The following is a 17889-nucleotide window of genomic DNA, read 5'->3' on the forward strand; positions in this document are numbered from 1 at the left end:
TCAGACATGGGAACCCGGCCTAGTGGTAAGAGAAGGGAGGTAGAAGAAAGGATTGCCGTCAGGAGGTTTGACCGATTTGTATCAGTTTTGAAAAGCACCCAATTTCTGTATATCACATAGAGGGTGGAACATCTATAGTATCTCCACAATGTGGAGTGGGAAGAAAGTATCTAGAGTCTCTAGGAGGACAGAGAAGGAAAAAAAGCTGTAGAAAGAGGGAAAGTATATGAAGAGGAAATAAGTGCAGGGTAGGAGTAGTGCTGCTATATGAGCTGTTGAATTCAGCAGCACCCAGGTTATACACAGACCACATATTCAGTCTATATTAGTGGGATCGACACTATGATTAGAGAGAAATCTGAATCTTGGCCATAATCTGCATATCGGGTGTCTAAAAATAAATGAATATTGCCGACTGAAACTGTGTACTTTTACTAACTAAACATGAAAAATATTTGAGAGGAGTCCCTACAGGATAGGTCCCAGCAACGAGACTCGCCTTATCGCAGCTGCCGGATACACATGAATTGGCCAATTTATGAGCTAAATATTCTCAATTTTTCATATTTTCTAGTGCAGTAATACAATTCAAATTTGAGATATTTCATGTTTGCATGCTATAGCGCTACAGAGTGCAGCTTTATTTTGTTGGTTGTATATGGAGATGGCTAGTCTTAGTAAGCACCTCTTCACACCTGATCTCTGTATGGAAGTGACAGTCGGTCTTTTAATATTTATGTTAGTGGGATGGACACAGTCAAGAAAGAAATCTGAAACTTGGGTCTGGCTACAAACTTCACATCATGGGTCTGACAATAAATGAAGGAATGAAGATTCCAGACTGAAACTTAGTGTACTGATACTAACAAAACATGAAAAATATTTTTTCCCATGTTAACGTTATCCACAATTCAGATTTGCAAAAAAAAAAATATTATGCTGAGTGAAGGATCCCAATCATCTTACAAAATCAGTGACAATGTGTTCATTTTTCCTTAATCGTATCTTTTTAAGATAACTTAAAGGGATCATGTCCTTTTTAGCATGTGAACTGTCCCCAGTGCCTTGGTAGTGATACAATGTGCATCACTAACATGTTTATTTCATTAAAATTGTGGTCTAATCATGTGCAAAAAGGACTTTATATAGTTAGATCGTACCTGCTCATTTTAGTTTTTTTTTTCCTATTTCAGGTTCTCTGGAGAAGTATATAACCATTCTAGAAGCAAAGTTCAAAACCAACATTCTCAAGATGGTGTACGCCGGCATTCACAATAAGCGAGAGGATGACGAGGATCTGCAAGATTTCTTTCGTTTTAAATGCTGGATATGAAATAATGAACACTTTTATTTAAAAAAAAAAAAATAGTTACTTTTGATCATTGGGAACAGAAATGTGTTGTTCTTTATCTGACTTTATTATGTTAAAATGTGAATTCCACGCAAAGCCAGATAGAATTCTTTGTTCTGTGTATGACGTGAAAACGTCCAGTTGGAAATGATTTTTTATAACACTGTAACCTGCTAACATTAGACCAGCACTAATTTCCAGACTTTGCATCTGCAGGTCTATGCCAAGAATCCATACTAGACATTCATCAAGAAAAATTATGGCTATAACCATTTCTTTTGTAATGTATCTTAATTCACAAAAAGAAAGCTTTGCAGATAGCCTCTGATATAGCCTCTCACTACAAAAATAAATAAAAAACTATATACATACCGTTGTGTGTGTATACAGCACGCATTCAGATGTATGCGCACTATTTTGATGCAGCTGCTGTTTTATGGTTATAGGGTTAATCTGTATAGTCGAATAAAAGAATGTTATTTTGATTTTAAAAAGTGTCTTTACATTATTTCAGATCTCCACGTCAGCCTTTTGAAGTCATCTGTCTTCTGTACAGATCAGAGTAAGAACTCAAGCAAACAAGCGTATAAATCGGACATGTGTCATCAGATTTTTATCCGGATAGCACACTGACTAGTGATGAGTGAATGGACTCTGTTTAAGGCCGAAGTCACACTAAACGTATGAAAAATCGGTCCGAGTCTCCCTGCAGAGAGGCGCACGGGTGTAATGCGAGTACAATCCGATTTTTCACACCTAGCATCCGATTTACATCCGAGTGCAGTGCGATTTTAACATGAGCTTTTACATAGAACAATTCTGTCATTTACACATCGTTTTCTAAGGAAATATTCCTCAAAACACACACATATATATATATACTGTGTGTATATATATATATATATATATATATATATATATATATACACACACATACATACATACATACATACATATACACACACACACATATATATATATATATATATATATATTTATATATTAGATAGAATAAAAGCTGGAAATTGATGTGCAGCGTATAGTAAAATCAGAATGACAGGTTAGAATAGAATATATACACATAGAACACATACAGTGAGGGAAATATTTGATCTCTTGCTGATTTTGTAAGTTTGCCCACTGACAAAGACATGAACAGACTATAATTTTAAGGGTAGGGTAATTTTAACATTGAGAGAATATCAAAAATAAAATCCAGAAAATCACATACAGAATATACACATAGAATAGGTAGATATACAGATGTCTGTGACAAATAGTGGACGTCTGGCGTGCACGCGTGTAGAGTTGACTTTTAATTTATTACATGTATTTCTACTACATGGATGCCATTGTATTTAATTGCTTGACCAGGTATGCTGGCATATAACGATGCCCACACCAAAAGGTCTTTATGGGAAAGATCTGACAAACGTGCACAGATAGTGCAGTACCATAAGGAACAGGATGGGGTGAGGGTGTTGGTAGCTCACCTGTAATGGCTGTGTAAGGACCCAACGTCTATAGAAGTCTCGTGTCGTGTCTGCCACCCCGTGGCTGGAGGAGAGGACATCTAGATAAGTTTGGCAAAGAGGTTTTTTTTCACCTTGAGAAAGACGCCGCTCCGGCACCGAAACTTAGTATAAGCGATGTTTTTGTTCATAACAATCTCTGGATCTCATCATTTCCGTGAGCAAAGCCCAAACATTGTGATAATCTCCGCTTTGCCAAAAAGTCTTTATTGGGTCCATAGTGGTCTATGGATACACCGAACTGTCAGAGTGGGATAATAGGTAATAGTAAAATAGCTGATTGGGAATCGGCCATAATTCCCAATATTGCATATGTATTTTCGTACTTTGCTTTCATTGTTTTATATATTCTGTAGGACCAATGTTATATCGCAAATGTCACAGCATCAGACGCTTCCTCATACAAAAGTAACTACAAAGCTCATTTACAAAACAAGTATATTTACATGTTACTATGAAACTGTGAAAACATATATAGAAAATGTGTTTTCCGAGTGGCTTCTTACACTCCAGCTCCTCCTGTAGAGGTGCCGCTTCTCAATGCATCTTGAGGGCCTTGGAGCAAATGGATTCGGACGTCCCATTCTATCGGCCCCGGCAGCAGTCAGCGGCCCCTCACCGGCTGGCATCCTCGGCTCTTCTGTTATTTGGCCTGACGTGACGTCATCATTGCAGTGTGACATTGCGCCAGAAGAGCTGCGGACTCTGCCAGGTAAGAGGTGGTAAGTAGGCATCTCTGCTAACTCTGCTAGGTAGGCATCATTGTGATCGGATCTGCTCTGAACAGGCAGGGGACTAGAAATCAAGTAGATCAGATCGTTCAGATAAAATATCATAACTTAAAGGAATCATAAACGGTGCACTAATCTGACTCATGGAAACCCTCTAGGGTATGATGTAACGCAAATCTCTTCTTGGGAAGTTCCTTTAAGATCGTACTCACACAAGCAGCGCTGTATTTTACAGCCACAATGCCCAGCTGCACCCAGGTCTCCTAACTTGAAAAGCAAAACACATTCCTGCGAGTTAATGGCCATCGGACCCTAAATACCTTTGCTATATGGTTGTGTCAATAAGTCCCAACACCGGCTGCATTACTCTGCAAGGAACACTGGTTACATAGAAAACCAGTAAGCAATACTAACTGGTCTGTCTTAGAAAATACTTGTATACCCCATGAAATACCAATTGTGGAGGGTCTCTCTAGCATTCCTGACCAATCTTTACAGGAACAAGCCCTACTGACACTAACACGGGCTATAATCACATCCGGTTGTCATTTTGTACATTTCCAGGAGGAAATAAAAAATAACATCATGATACAGAGGAGAACGCAAGTATTTTAAAAAAGTGTCATGCTAACAATGGTCATCATTAAAAAAAAGCCAAGCCGAGGAAAATTTGTCTCCAGAATGATTAAGGATAAACATTCACCTTTATTGTAAGTCTTTTTATAAAAACAGATAGGCAGGCATATCACCGATAACCTTGGGCATAAACCGACGCGTTTCCACTAAAACGTCTTATTCATAGACCATAAATAAGACGTTTTAGTCGAAATGTGTAAGTTTATGCTCAAGGATGTTTATAAAAAGACTAACGTTGGAGACGACTTCTTCCTCTGCTTGGCTTCAGGACCAGGACAGCTCCATGTGGCGATTCCTCTCCAAAGAAGCGTCTGAATACAACGATGTGAGCCGACTTCCCTTTTTCCCCCTTTCCATCTTGCATAATCATTAAAAAGAGGGGCCAAGTGAGACGTCACAAGGAAGAGAGACAGTTAAAAATATACAGTGCCTACAAGTAGTATTCAACCCCCTGCAGATTTAGCAGGTTTACACATTTGGAATTAACTTGGCATTGTGACATTTGGACTGTAGATCAGCCTGGAAGTGTGAAATGCACTGCAGCAAAAAAGAATGTTATTTCTTTGTTTTGTTTGTTTTTTAAATTGGGAAAAGTCTTTTCAGAGGGTCATTTATTATTCAACCCCTCAACCCACCGGAATTCTGTTTGGTTCCCCTAAAGTATTAAGAAGTAGTTCAGGCACAAAGAACAATGAGCTTCACATGTTTGGATTAATTATCTCTTTTTCCAGCCTTTTCTGACTATTTAAGACCCTCCCCAAACTTGTGAACAGCACTCAAACATGGTCAACATGGGAAAGACAAAGGAGCATTCCAAGGCCATCAGAGACAAGATCGTGGAGGGTCACAAGGCTGGCAAGGGGTACAAAACCCTTTCCAAGGAGTTGGGCCTACCTGTCTCCACTGTTGGGAGCATCATCCGGAAGTGGAAGGCTTATGGAACTACTGTTAGCCTTCCACGGCCTGGACAGCCTTTGAAAGTTTCCTCCCGTGCCGAGGCCAGGCTTGTCCGAAGAGTCAAGGCTAACCCAAGGACAACAAGGAAGGAGCTCCGGGAAGATCTCATGGCAGTGGGGACATTGGTTTCAGTCAATACCATAAGTAACGTACTCCACCGCAATGGTCTCCGTTCCAGACGAGCCCGTAAGGTACCATTACTTTCAAAGTGTCATGTCAAGGCTCGTCTACAGTTTGCTCATGATCACTTGGAGGACTCTGAGACTGACTGGTTCAAGGTTCTCTGGTCTGATGAGACCAAGATCGAGATCTTTGGTGCCAACCACACATGTGACGTTTGGAGACTGGATGGCACTGCATACGACCCCAAGAATACCATCCCTACAGTCAAGCATGGTGGTGGCAGCATCATGCTGTGGGGCTGTTTCTCAGCCAAGGGGCCTGGCCATCTGGTCCGCATCCATGGGAAGATGGATAGCACGGCCTACCTGGAGATTTTGGCCAAGAACCTCCGCTCCTCCATCAAGGATCTTAAGATGGGTCGTCATTTCTTCTTCCAACAAGACAACGACCCAAAGCACACAGCCAAGAAAACCAAGGCCTGGTTCAAGAGGCAAAAAATCAAGGTGTTGCAGTGGCCTAGTCAGTCTCCTGACCTTAACCCAATTGAAAACTTGTGGAAGGAGCTCAAGATTAAAGTCCACATGAGACACCCAAAGAACCTAGACAACTTGGAGAAGATCTGCATGGAGGAGTGGGCCAAGATAACTCCAGAGACCTGTGCCGGCCTGATCAGGTCTTATAAAAGACGATTATTAGCTGTACTTGCAAACAAAGGTTATTCCACAAAATATTAAACCTAGGGGTTGAATAATAATTGACCCACACTTTTATGTTTAAAATTTATAAAAATTTAACTGAGCAACAAAACTTTTTGGTTTGTAAGATTTATGCATCTGTTAATAAATCCTGCTCTTGTTTGAAGTTTGAAGGCTCTAACTTATTTGCATCTTATTAAACCTGCTAAATCTGCAGGGGGTTGAATACTACTTGTAGGCACTGTATATATTTTTTTAGGAATCACAGACATGAAGGCTTCTCTGAAGCAGATAAAGGTGTAGGAAAAAAAAAATAAGATTCTCATTGTCTTGAAATTAAAGTTTGTTGAGCTTGGTGACAATCAGAACTCGGACAGTCTGGTCAAAAGATGTGGAAACACACAGGCCTTTCTTATCGGGGCTCCAGTCGATGCTGGAGATGGGCTGCGTGGACAGAGTGACGTTCTGGAGGAGGCTGACCGTTCCCGCCACTCCCATGTCCACACCGTCGGGGTCCTTCCGGGATCGCTGGGCAGGATATTCACTATGAAAAAAAAGAAGTCATCGTATGTCAGTAAAGGACTAAAAAAAAATATGGCGTATCGTACATTGAGGTCAATGAATAACTATTACAGGTTTTGACCCCCTTGCAGAAAAGGAGGGTAAATGGCTAGAAATGATCCTGAGGCTGCAGAGGTCCAGTGACCATAATCAAAGGGCCTTAAATGTACTTAGTGATGACAGCGAAGTGTGATGTCTGATCATTATCATGGCGGTTATTACATATGGCTATGCAATATTTTGTTTACTCCTTTTGGTGCCTTTTTTTTATATTCTCTATGATGGTTTTCTTGGGTCATGTAAAAAACTCTTTATTGCCTTCTACTCCAGAAATAAAAGACGGTACTCACTATTTCCAGAGGTGAAGACTTCCAACTCCTCCTGTCGTCATAAAGACATCTCGGTTTTGTGGCAGGTGCCGGACTTGCCAGATGGTAGACTTGTGTGCCTGAAGTAAAGAGTTTTCATCATTTCTAGTTACATTTTGTAGAGTTTTGTAATGTGTAAAGTGCAACATATTCCAGTATGCAACGGGAAAATGAACCGCATGCTATGCCAACAGTTTCTAACTAGCATTGAGCACTTAATGGATTTTTCTTTTCCCATTTTTAGGGTTGACAACAGAGATAGATCTCATTAAACTGCTGCAAGTGTTGCCTAAAGTATACTGTGGAGTCACATTGTCAGTCTTCTGCTGGTGATAGGTTTCTCCCTGTCAGCTCTCAACAGTAGACATTCTGTACACAGCACATATAAATGTGGAAAGGAAGTGTGAGTAAGGGGAGGTTGTAGGTCAAGCTAATTGCCTCTTATAGCTTGGCTCTCTTACATATAGAAGATATAATGATCTCGTCAGCTGTATGTGGAGACAAGGAGAGTGAATCCGGGAGGGCAGAGGTCTGACTGCAGTGACCGGCAATGTTTGGAGTGAGTTCGCTATTCTAAAAGTGGAAAACCCCATTAAGGACCATTTTGAGACAAAAACAGCCCGTTACCCCACCCAGCTGGCATTCCAACAACAAGATTCTTTGAATCCTTCTGGCATGCACCTCCCCAGGAGACCGGCATACACATGGCACCCAAAGGGGCCGTCTTCCCCCCACTTTGTTTTCCTTTGTGGGCTAGTCCTGAAATGCTACAACAGAGCTTCAATAAGCAGTGGATCACGTCTGCCATTAAACTTTATGGCATAAATCTCTATAAATGGAAAGCTCAATTTAGGAGTAGAATAGAGAATTACCTTTTCGGTTACTGATGCAAAACCTTTCGTAGGATGTTGGGTCCTCATGTCGTAGACATGAAATTTGCCTTCCAAAGATGTGGCGACCAATTTATTCATCATGATGTCCTTTCTGTCAAACTCTAAACTGCAGACCTGAAACAAACGTAATAATGGTGAAGAGTAAGGAAGTATGGAGCTCATCAGGAGCGTGGAGACATTCACAAGGTGATGGGGCGGCTCACCGGGAGGCTGCCCAACGGGGACTCTGCGGCCGTACTGCGCTACGCTCCATGGAAATCACAACTGTATGTGGCTTCAGCCATCTAATACATACATTGAAGGATATGAGGAATGAGGGTGGTGGGCCGGCTATGGTCACTACCACCAGCTAAAATGAAGCCCTAGGAAAGAACTATTGCACTTCTGAACATAGAAGAGACCTTCATAAAAACAATGGTGGCATATCTGAGGGTACTGACGGCATTACTGTCCACCTGGACTAGCCCAAGCCAAGTAAAGGGAATAGGCGGACACTTTATATGGCAAGATGGTTAGAGGCCCCCCATAATCACTACAGGAAAGTCAGCTACATGCAATGACCTTGGCTCGGACGGCCATTTTCATACACTTCAACACCCGATCTTGTCATCCCCAGAGAACAAAGGAACCCACAAATGAGTCAGGGCCCCGCTCACAAGTCTAGAATCTAAGGAGGTAGAGGGGAGGCTGGAGGTACAACGTGCTTGTAGTGAATGGTCCAGATACCTATTATTATAGTAGACAAGGGTATATGAGGAAAGATGCAGGAAACGGCCACAAGCATGGAACGCTACCGAGCGCATGGGGAGTGGTGGAAACTGGAGAGAGAAAAGGGAAGCGTTGGAGGAAAACATGGGAGGATGGAGAAAATTGAAAATCAGGGAAGTGCATCCCAGAAAGTAGGGGCAGCACAAGGAAAGTCTTGGAGACCGCACTCCACCTCTACTGGCCACCAAGGGTTCAATAACTGGAAATAATAAAAGCCTTGTTGTGGTAAAGATGCACAGAATATAGGCGCCTGCAGCATAAACTGACACATGCGGGGTCACTCCGCAGCATCGATATATAGGGGGCTACACAAGCAATTCGCATCCACCCCACGAGTTACAGGCTGACATCAGAGGGAGCATTTTACAACCAGAAAGCAGTGAGGAGAATTAAAAAGAAGTGATCACCGTACCCCATTTCTGATATTGGTCTCCCATCTTAAGGACATGCTGCGCAGGTCAAACAGCTTAATGTCTCCGTTGTCATAGCCGGCGCACACCACGCGCTCCTCTTCATTGTAAGCGTGACCTTCAGAGAGAACACAGCGTCACATGTATGTGAGGGGCATTTCGTCACTGTCCTGTGAGGTAACCGCACTATTTCTATGCCCCGTAAATGGAGGATGAGGAGTTACATTTCACCCTTTAAGAAGTTTCGTCTCCTTCCTTATGACACTTGCAGGTCTGATTTGCTCTAAACCTTACTGTATTACATGGACATCGGCGCCTACCAAATGCCACGGTCCAGCAATCTCTTTTGGCTTCTCCTTCTACTGGTTCCATATTGGCCACCGGGGTGTCCTTCTGCCTTGTGTCCCAGACCTTCACAGTGCCTATCAAGAAAGCAATCACGAGCGTAAAGTGTTAAATAAATGTAATAACATGTCATGCTTTAGTAAACGGAGGCTAATTTGTCAGAACTCTGCACTGTGACGTTAAGGCCCCGTCACACTTAGCGACGCTGCAGCGATACAGACAACGATGCCGATCGCTGCAGCGTCGCTGTTTAGTCGCTGTGTGGTCGCTGGGGAGCTGTCACACAGACCGCTCTCCAGCGACCAACGATGCCGAAGTCCCCTGGTAACCAGGGTAAACATCGGGTTGCTAAGCGCAGGGCCGCGCTTAGTAACCCGATGTTTACCCTGGTTACCAGTGTAAAATGTAAAATAACAAACACTACATACTTACATTCGCGTCCCCCGGCGTCCGCTTCCTGCACTGTGTAAGCGCCGGCCCTAACAGCAGAGCGGTGACGTCACCGCTGTGCTGTACTTTCACTTTACGGCCGGCAGTCAGTCAGTGAAGGAAGCGGACAGCGAGGGACCTGACGGGCACCGGAATGTGAGTATGTAGTGTTTGGTTTTTTTTACATTTACGATGGTAACCAGGGTAAACATCGGGTTACTAAGCGCGGCCCTGCGCTTAGTAACCCGATGTTTACCCTGGTTACCAGTGAAGACATCGCTGGATCGGTGTCACACACACCGATTCAGCGATGTCAGCGGGACCTCAACGACCAAAAAAAGGTCCAGGCCATTCCGACACGACCAGCGATCTCGCAGCAGGGGCCTGATCGCTGGTACGTGTCACACATAGCGAGATCGCTACTGAGGTCGCTGTTGCGTCACAAAACTTGTGACTCAGCAGCGATCTCGCTATGTGAGACGGGGCCTTAACTCTGCTGCCCCTCCTGGAAATACAGTACATTCAATAAGAGATGGCGCCCCCTTGTGGTGACTGCCGGCAGTCAGAGTTCTCTCATTCAGTTCTATGTGGCAGCATTTCAGCCAACTAGGAATCTACAATGAAATCTTAGTTTACATTAGACTTACCATCTCGGCTTCCTGTTACAACCTCGGGGGCTCCTTCCCCAATTCCCAAGCCTCCAACTCCATCAATACAATTTATTATCTCCTTGTGCCCTTTCACAGAGTAAACGGGAGTATCAGCAGCTTCCAGATTCCTACAAAACACATCAATTTGTGGTCAGATGTGGAAATGTATTGATCATTTCAGGCACAAAGCAGACCCTCCATTATTATCTCAGACAACCCCTTTAATTGGTATACATCATCCCTCAAACACTTCATTGTGTCTCCTTTATGCCATTTGTCATTTCTGCCAGCAGATGGCGACGTTACACATTTATTCTACATTACAGTCAGTGCATCACATTCAGTGTTTGCTACAAAGCGTTAACCCCTTCCTGACAAAGCCCATTTTGACCTTCATGATAAAACATTTTTTTTCTCACTTTTATTTTTTCTTTCACTGATGTGTTGGGTTCCAGGAGCCATACATTTTATTTTTTCCTTGACGATCTCAAATGAGGGCTTTCTATTAAACACTTGGTGTGAGACCCTCAATGATCAGATATTGACGACCTATCCCAAGGGTAGGTGATAAACATCATATGCCTGGGGAACCCCTTTAGGTCACAGCCAACGACTTGGGAACCAGAAATAAGCAGTTAATACGGATAGGAATCTCACCAAATTACTGATCATTTGGAATAAACAAGTTCGATGGAAATAATTTTATGCCCAAAAATGACCAAAGTATTCTTGGAGTGATATATCTTTTCTGGTTAGGTAATAAAGAATACTGTGGTCATTTTGGGGCATAAAAGTATTTACATTGATTTTCCTGGCTAACACAGCACCACAATATAGATTTTTATTGTACATCATATCCAAAAAAGACTATTCCAAACCAGGGAAAATGAATGAATCTGCCTGCATGACTGTGACCTGCTCCATCAGTCATTATCAGCCCAGAGAACGGAGAAGCTGTTAATAATCCAACATCAATCACTGTAGCGGCAGCAGAAGTGTAACGCTGATTTACAGGGTAATTCTACTCTCAAGTAACTTTTCTGAATATGTTGTGTGGACATGAGGAAAAAAGACATCTAGCCATGATATCACTTGTGTCCTGTATTTTCACCATTTTTTCCTTCTGCCGACTCTTTGCAATTCACTCTGAGCTGGTGGGAAGAGACCAGCTGCCTGTGAGCTCTCCCATATAAAGCTCAGCAGACAATGAGAGATCCCTGTTCTTTTCTCACTTAGCACCCAGAGAGCCAGCAGAAAGGAGGACATTATGCAGCAGTGCTGAGCGGTCTGGATGGGAACTAAACTCTTGGGTGAGATAAAAGAATTTTTAAAAAGCTCAGTACAATCTCTCCGCATCTCCCTCTGCTTGTTTTCTCTCCCTGCTCCTTACCTTCCTTCTCCATAGAGTAGAATAAGCAGTGACACATGACACTACAGTGAGGCAACTTGTCTGAACAAGACAGATTCAATCTGGTTTTTTTTTCAGAGCTGATCACAAGTTCAGTAGGGTGGGGGAGGAAAAGAAGAGCCTTATAAATGGGGAAGGAAGCAGATTTCTCTGATAAGATAAAGTTTATTATATTCGCCTTACTACTAAATTATACAGTTTGTTTAAGGCATAGCTCCATTTTAAAACCTTACATAATTGTGTTGGTACAGTGGCTCACGCGTGCGCAGCACCCTGGCACAATACCTCCACGGCACAGTGGCATTCGCAACCACGGCACAGCGGCACAATATGTCCTCGGCACAGTATGACCACGGCACAGTGGCACAATACGACCGTGGCACAATACGACCGCGGCACAGTGGCACAATACGACCGTGGCACAATACGACCGCGGAACAGTGGCACAATACGACCGCGGCACAATACGACCGCGCGGCACAGTGGCACAATACGACCGCGCGGTACAGTGGTACAATTATGTCCGCGGCACAGTACGACCGCGGTACAGTGGCACAATACGTCCACGGCAGTGGCATTCGCAACCACGGCACAGTGGCACAGTATGACCGCGGCACAGTGGCACAATTCGACCGTGGCACAGAACGACCGCAGCACAGAACGACCGCGGCACAGAACGACCGCGGCACAGTGGCACAATACGAACGCGGCACAGAACGACCGCGGCACAGAACGACCGCGGCACAGAACGACCGCGGCACAGTACGAACGCGGCACAGTACGAACGCGGCACAGTACGAACGCGGCACAGTGGGACATATTGTAAATGAGTTTTTGAGATAGTAATCAGGAGCGCTTTCTTTTTTCTGGAAACATGGCTTCTCTTGTGCGATGGGCTGTGTCTCGTTTGCAGCCACTTTACTTGAGCGGATTCTCTATAACACAAGATACATGGACAGAAGAAAAGCTATTTATGGGAAAAATCACCTTCCTTCCAATCTCACGCAATCGTACACTAGCAGATGTCCCTGTGTGAAGAGCACCTGTTAGTGACATCAATTTCCCATCTACTGCACTTCCCAGCAAGAAAATGACATTGGATCAGATCAGTAATATCTTACCAGACATTGAGATTTCCTCCAAAGTCTCCTGTGGCCAAGTATCTCTGCTGTAGAGAACTGGCTCCAAACGTCCCACATTTCAGGGGTTTTGCCTTCTCAATCTATTCAATACATAAAAGATATAAAGAAGAAAAAAACATTAATAAACGTATCAATTAGGTACATTGTACCATAGAAATCATGGGTCCCCAGAGCAAAAGACGGGACGGAAGCATTTTGAGCACATTACAGGGGTGAGGGGGTTAACTATTCTGGATGCACAGTTTGCACCTTCCCAGGTAAGAGGGTAATGTGCACAGACTGCATCCAGAATATTTAGCCCTGTCTCCCAAGTAGCTGGATGGAATTTTTTTGCACAAAACAAAGGAAGGTGGCGAGGGGACATATTAGAATCAAGCCGGGCCGGCTCACCATCTCATGTTCCCACAGGCAGCGCTCCCCATTTATCACCTCGCAACTAATGGCTTCCGGGCCCTGCGTAGAATGGAGCAGGAGTTCCGAGGAGGAGGTACGTGGCAGCGATGCTGACATTTAATCAAAGGCGCACATACCATGTGGCCACCGGACCATATTGGGTCCTTTCACCCATCGGGCCCCATAGCAGTCGCGTGGCCTGCCACCATTGGTGGTACGCCACAGGTTGTACCCCATGAGTACAGAGAAAAAGAACCTTTAAGTAAAAAGAAATAGACAGATGCCACAGATATAGCTCTAGGCCAGGGGTGTCAAACTCAAATACAAAGAGGGTCAAATTAAAAAAACTTGGACAAAGTCGCAGTTCAACCTTGATATTTATTTAAAAAAAAAAAAGCCCACAATTGAAGAAGTTTTTCCTTATCGTAAAATATGGAAACAAACTTAAAAGGCATCCCACAAAGTACATTTTAATCAATAAAACAGCCTCAGTGACCGGGGGTAATTTCGATGACGTTACCGCCGGTCATGAGCTCATTCACCAGTGGTCTTCAGCCTGGAGTGGACGGTCACATTTTGGCACCATCCAGGTTGAAAACTGTTTTTCCTCCAAGTCGATTACGGCGTGGGACAGAACGACGGAGAGGTGAGGGATATTGTTGGATTTTATTTTTGTTTTCTTACAGGAGACGAGGGCTTCGGTGGAATAGGCGTTTGGTGAGTATAACGGTGTTTGTTATGTTTAAGCTGGGGGGGGCAATATCCATGGCCCCTTACCAGCCTGAGAAAACCGGCCCCCAGCTGTCTGCTTTAGCAAGGCTGGTTGTCAAAAATAGGGGGGACCCCCACGGGGTTTTTTAAATTGTTTATTTAAATGATTAAAAAATACGGCATGGGGACCCCTCTGTCCTTGATAACCATCCTTGTTGAAGCTGACAGCTGAGGGTTGCAGCCCCCAGCGGTGAGTTTTACCTGGCTGGTTATCAAAAATACAGTTTGTTTAAGGCATAGCTCCATTTTAAAACCTTACATAATTGTGTTGGTACAGTGGCTCACGCGTGCGCAGCACCCTGGCACAATACCTCCACGGCACAGTGGCATTCGCAACCACGGCACAGCGGCACAATATGTCCTCGGCACAGTATGACCACGGCACAGTGGCACAATACGACCGTGGCACAATACGACCGCGGCACAGTGGCACAATACCGCGCCGCCGGGAACCCACGCCGTTTTTTCTTTTTCAATTATTTACAGCACGGGAGTCGGCTGACGAATACACCTATCAGCCGCTCCAGCTCTCACTGTTATTAGCGGCAGTAGGTGTTGGATGATGGGAACTTTAGTCCCATCCACTGACACCAGTGACCGGAGGTAAACTGTATACCTCCAATCACAGCTGAGCGCTCACGCTGTCTTTTGACAGCATGGGAACCATGGCTCTCTGACTGGTGGGGATGAGTTCACCGCCGATCAGAAGCGGTGTTTGCCGCGCTGTCATGCACATGACAGCGTGACAAACTAGCCAGTGTTCGGGCAGCTGAACCCGAACAGTAACACAGACTTCCTAATGAAGTCAATGTTCGGTGTCCATGCCCGAGCAGTAGGTGTCCGGTACGGACCCCAAACTTTTCTGTTAAGGTTTGACCATCTCTAGTCACAACTTTGCAGCCTTTACAAAGTAATTTTCCTCCTATTGAAGCCCCTAGATTGCTTTTTCGTTACCTCCATAAAAGTATGAGGCCAACAAAAGTGCCCCCGAACACAGTAAGATATCCCCACAGTGAATTCCTCCACAGCACACGTAAGGTATGATGGCCCTACTGTACCCCCCTCAATTCTACTGGCAAAGTATGGTAATCCCAACACAGTATGATGCCCCAACTGTGATCCACATACAGCCCTTCACACAGTATAATGGGCCCCACATAGTCTTCCATTCAGAATAATAGCCTCACATAACCTTCCATATGGCACCGCGGGCCAAATCTAATCACTCTGCGGGCCAGATTTGGCCCACGGGCCAGAGTTTGACATGTATGCATTAAGCTCTAGATCTACCCAGAAGAATCTCTCTGAACCATAGCATCTGGACAGAATGGGTAAATGGCTTTATACAGAATCTAACAGATAAAACTCTTGGAGGAATATGGTCCAAGAAAATGTTGGGTGTTGAATTACAAATTGTAAAACTCCTAGCTTATACATTCATATTTTGGCAAAACCAGGCGATTATCTGATGTGTATGGGGGCTTCTCAGCTTTGCCCCCATAGAAGTTGTCGGGATAAGGAAGAATCAGGCATGGGGAATATCAGGACTCGATCTTTTAGATTTCAGAGAAGATAGACCGCTGTCAGAGGTGTCCGGTAGTCGCCTATTCAACCCTGCCCATTACAAATGCGCACGGCCGGGCTGAGACACAGCGCGCACGGCCGGCCCGAAGCAAAGCGCACACGACCGGCCCGAAGCAAAGCGCACACGACCGGCCCGAAGCAAAGCGCTCACGGCCGGCCCGAAGCAAATCGCTCACGGCCGGCCCGAAGCAAAGCGCTCACGGCCGGCCCGAAGCAAAGCGCTCACGGCCGGCCCGAAGCAAATCGCTCACGGCCGGCCCGAAGCAAATCGCTCACGGCCGGCCCGAAGCAAATCGCTCACGGCCGGCTCGAAGAAAATCGCTCACGGCCGGCCCCGAAGCAAAGCGCTCAAGGCCGGCCCGAAGCAAGCGTGCACGGCCGGCCCGAAGCAAAGCGCACATGGCCGGCCCGAAGCAAAGCGCTCAAGGCCGGCCCGAAGCAAAGCGCGCACGGCCGGCCCGAAGCAAAGCGCGCACGGCCGGCCCGAAGCAAAGCGCGCACGGCCAGCCCGAAGCAAAGCGCGCACGACCGGCCCGAAGTAAAGCGCGCACGGCCAGCCCGAAACAAAGCGCTCACGGCCGGCCCCGAAGCAAAGCGCTCAAAGCCGGCCCGAAGCAAGCGCGCACGGCCGGCCCGAAGCAAAGCGCACACGGCCGGCCCGAAGCAAAGCGCTCAAGGCCGGCCCGAATCAAAGCGCTCAAGGCCGGCCCGAAGCAAAGCGCGCACGGCCGGCCCGAAGCAAAGCGCGCACGGCCGGCCCGAAGCAAAGCGCGCACGGCCGGCCCGAAGCAAAGCGCGCACGGCCGGCCCGAAGCAAAGCGCGCACGGCCGGCCCGAAGCAAAGCGCGCACGGCCGGCCCGAAGCAAAGCGCGCACGACCGGCCCGAAGTAAAGCGCGCACGGCCAGCCCGAAACAAAGCGCTCACGGCCGGCCCAAAGCAAAAGCGCTCACGGCCGGCCCAAAGCAAAAGCGCGCACGACCGGCCCGAAGCAAAGCGCTCACGGCCAGCCCGAAACAAAGCGCTCACGGCCGGCCCGAAGCAAAGCGCTCACGGCTGGGCAAAATCCAAGCATCCACATGCATGGAGAGGTCTGGAGCTTTAGAATTGTATGCTCTTCAGACCAACTTTTAATCACCTGGTATAATTTCTTAGCACTTTTCTTTTATCTTGCAAAAAAAACCATTTCTGTGTCCAAGTGCTGAATAAAGCAGCTCCCTTGGTGTCACTCACGACAGGAGACCCCGGCACACATCAGATGTCTGTAAGCGCAGTCTTGTGAGCTGCAGTAACAGTTCAGACAGTAAAAACAGGGATTTAGGCTACTTTCACACATCAGTTTTTTGCTTTTAGGCATAATCCGTCTATTTTTGCAAAAAACGTAGCAGATCCAAATTGTGAAAAACTGATGCGCCGGATCCATTTAGAGAGAGATCGAGAGAGAGATAGAGACCCCAGAACGGAAAATGTGCATGGTTTCAATGGGAAATGCCTGGAAAACCGGATTTGGATGCCGGATTCATCATTTCATCTCAGTTTCATCCGTTTATCGCTGGAACCGTCGCTGGGCGGTTTTTCGCCAGACAGTAAAAAAGTTCCTATGGACGTTTTCTCAGTCCGCTGGAACTGAATTTTTTGACGGATCCCACAAAAAACGGATGAAACGTGTGGTCATCGGGCGCTAATACAACTCTATGAGAAAAAAAACGGATCTGGAGGAAAAAAAACAGATCTGTTTTTTCAAAACTCGCTGGATTGTGCCTGATGGCAAAAACCTGATGTGTGAAAGTAGCCTTAAGTGGCACAAAAGCAAGATCTGGGGCACAATGTGGAGACCGTGCTTCTTAGAAGTCTGGTGAGCGGAGAAGTGTTTACACATCTAGTTATGTCCCCATTGGCTTAGTAAAACCAAGAAAGTTTTTTGTGAACTTTCCCCAGGGAATTGTATCATCCCACAGCTCCATAGTCAACAAAATCATAACATGTTATTATGCTCTATGGGGAGTTCATCCTGAGCCATGATCAGCGCAATGCACAAAGGTGCAGAGGATCGGACCCTAAACAGCTCATTTTAACCATTCATTTCACAGGTACCTTAAAGCAAAATAATAAAAATAATGCGGGATGGTATAAAATAGAAAAA

General features: G+C 45.4%; 2 protein-coding genes across 4 annotated transcripts in view; one reads left to right on the forward strand and one right to left on the reverse strand.

Annotated features, from left to right (window-relative positions):
* The window catches only part of LOC143804440 (uncharacterized), a 95368-nt gene extending 93211 nt beyond the window's left edge, over nucleotides 1-2157 (forward strand). For both annotated transcript variants that reach the window (XM_077282543.1, XM_077282542.1), the window contains exon 21: nucleotides 1194-2157. In XM_077282543.1, coding sequence (XP_077138658.1) covers nucleotides 1194-1333 — 140 coding nt within the window. In that variant the 3' untranslated portion in view covers nucleotides 1334-2157. The remainder of the gene's footprint in view (nucleotides 1-1193) is intronic.
* Nucleotides 2158-4288: 2131 nt separating this feature from the next.
* The window catches only part of DNAAF10 (dynein axonemal assembly factor 10), a 30083-nt gene continuing 16482 nt past the window's right edge, over nucleotides 4289-17889 (reverse strand). The window contains exons 2-8 of one of the 2 annotated variants that reach the window (XM_077282537.1): nucleotides 12979-13079; nucleotides 10447-10577; nucleotides 9346-9447; nucleotides 9028-9143; nucleotides 7827-7961; nucleotides 6937-7034; nucleotides 4289-6569 (exon numbers count right to left, since the gene is read on the reverse strand). In XM_077282537.1, coding sequence (XP_077138652.1) covers nucleotides 6362-6569; nucleotides 6937-7034; nucleotides 7827-7961; nucleotides 9028-9143; nucleotides 9346-9447; nucleotides 10447-10577; nucleotides 12979-13079 — 891 coding nt within the window. In that variant the 3' untranslated portion in view covers nucleotides 4289-6361. The remainder of the gene's footprint in view (nucleotides 6570-6936; nucleotides 7035-7826; nucleotides 7962-9027; nucleotides 9144-9345; nucleotides 9448-10446; nucleotides 10578-12978; nucleotides 13080-17889) is intronic. The other variant, XM_077282538.1, reaches the window with a different exon arrangement.

The sequence above is a fragment of the Ranitomeya variabilis genome, chromosome 2, assembly GCF_051348905.1.
Source record: "Ranitomeya variabilis isolate aRanVar5 chromosome 2, aRanVar5.hap1, whole genome shotgun sequence".
Lineage (NCBI taxonomy): Eukaryota > Metazoa > Chordata > Amphibia > Anura > Dendrobatidae > Ranitomeya > Ranitomeya variabilis.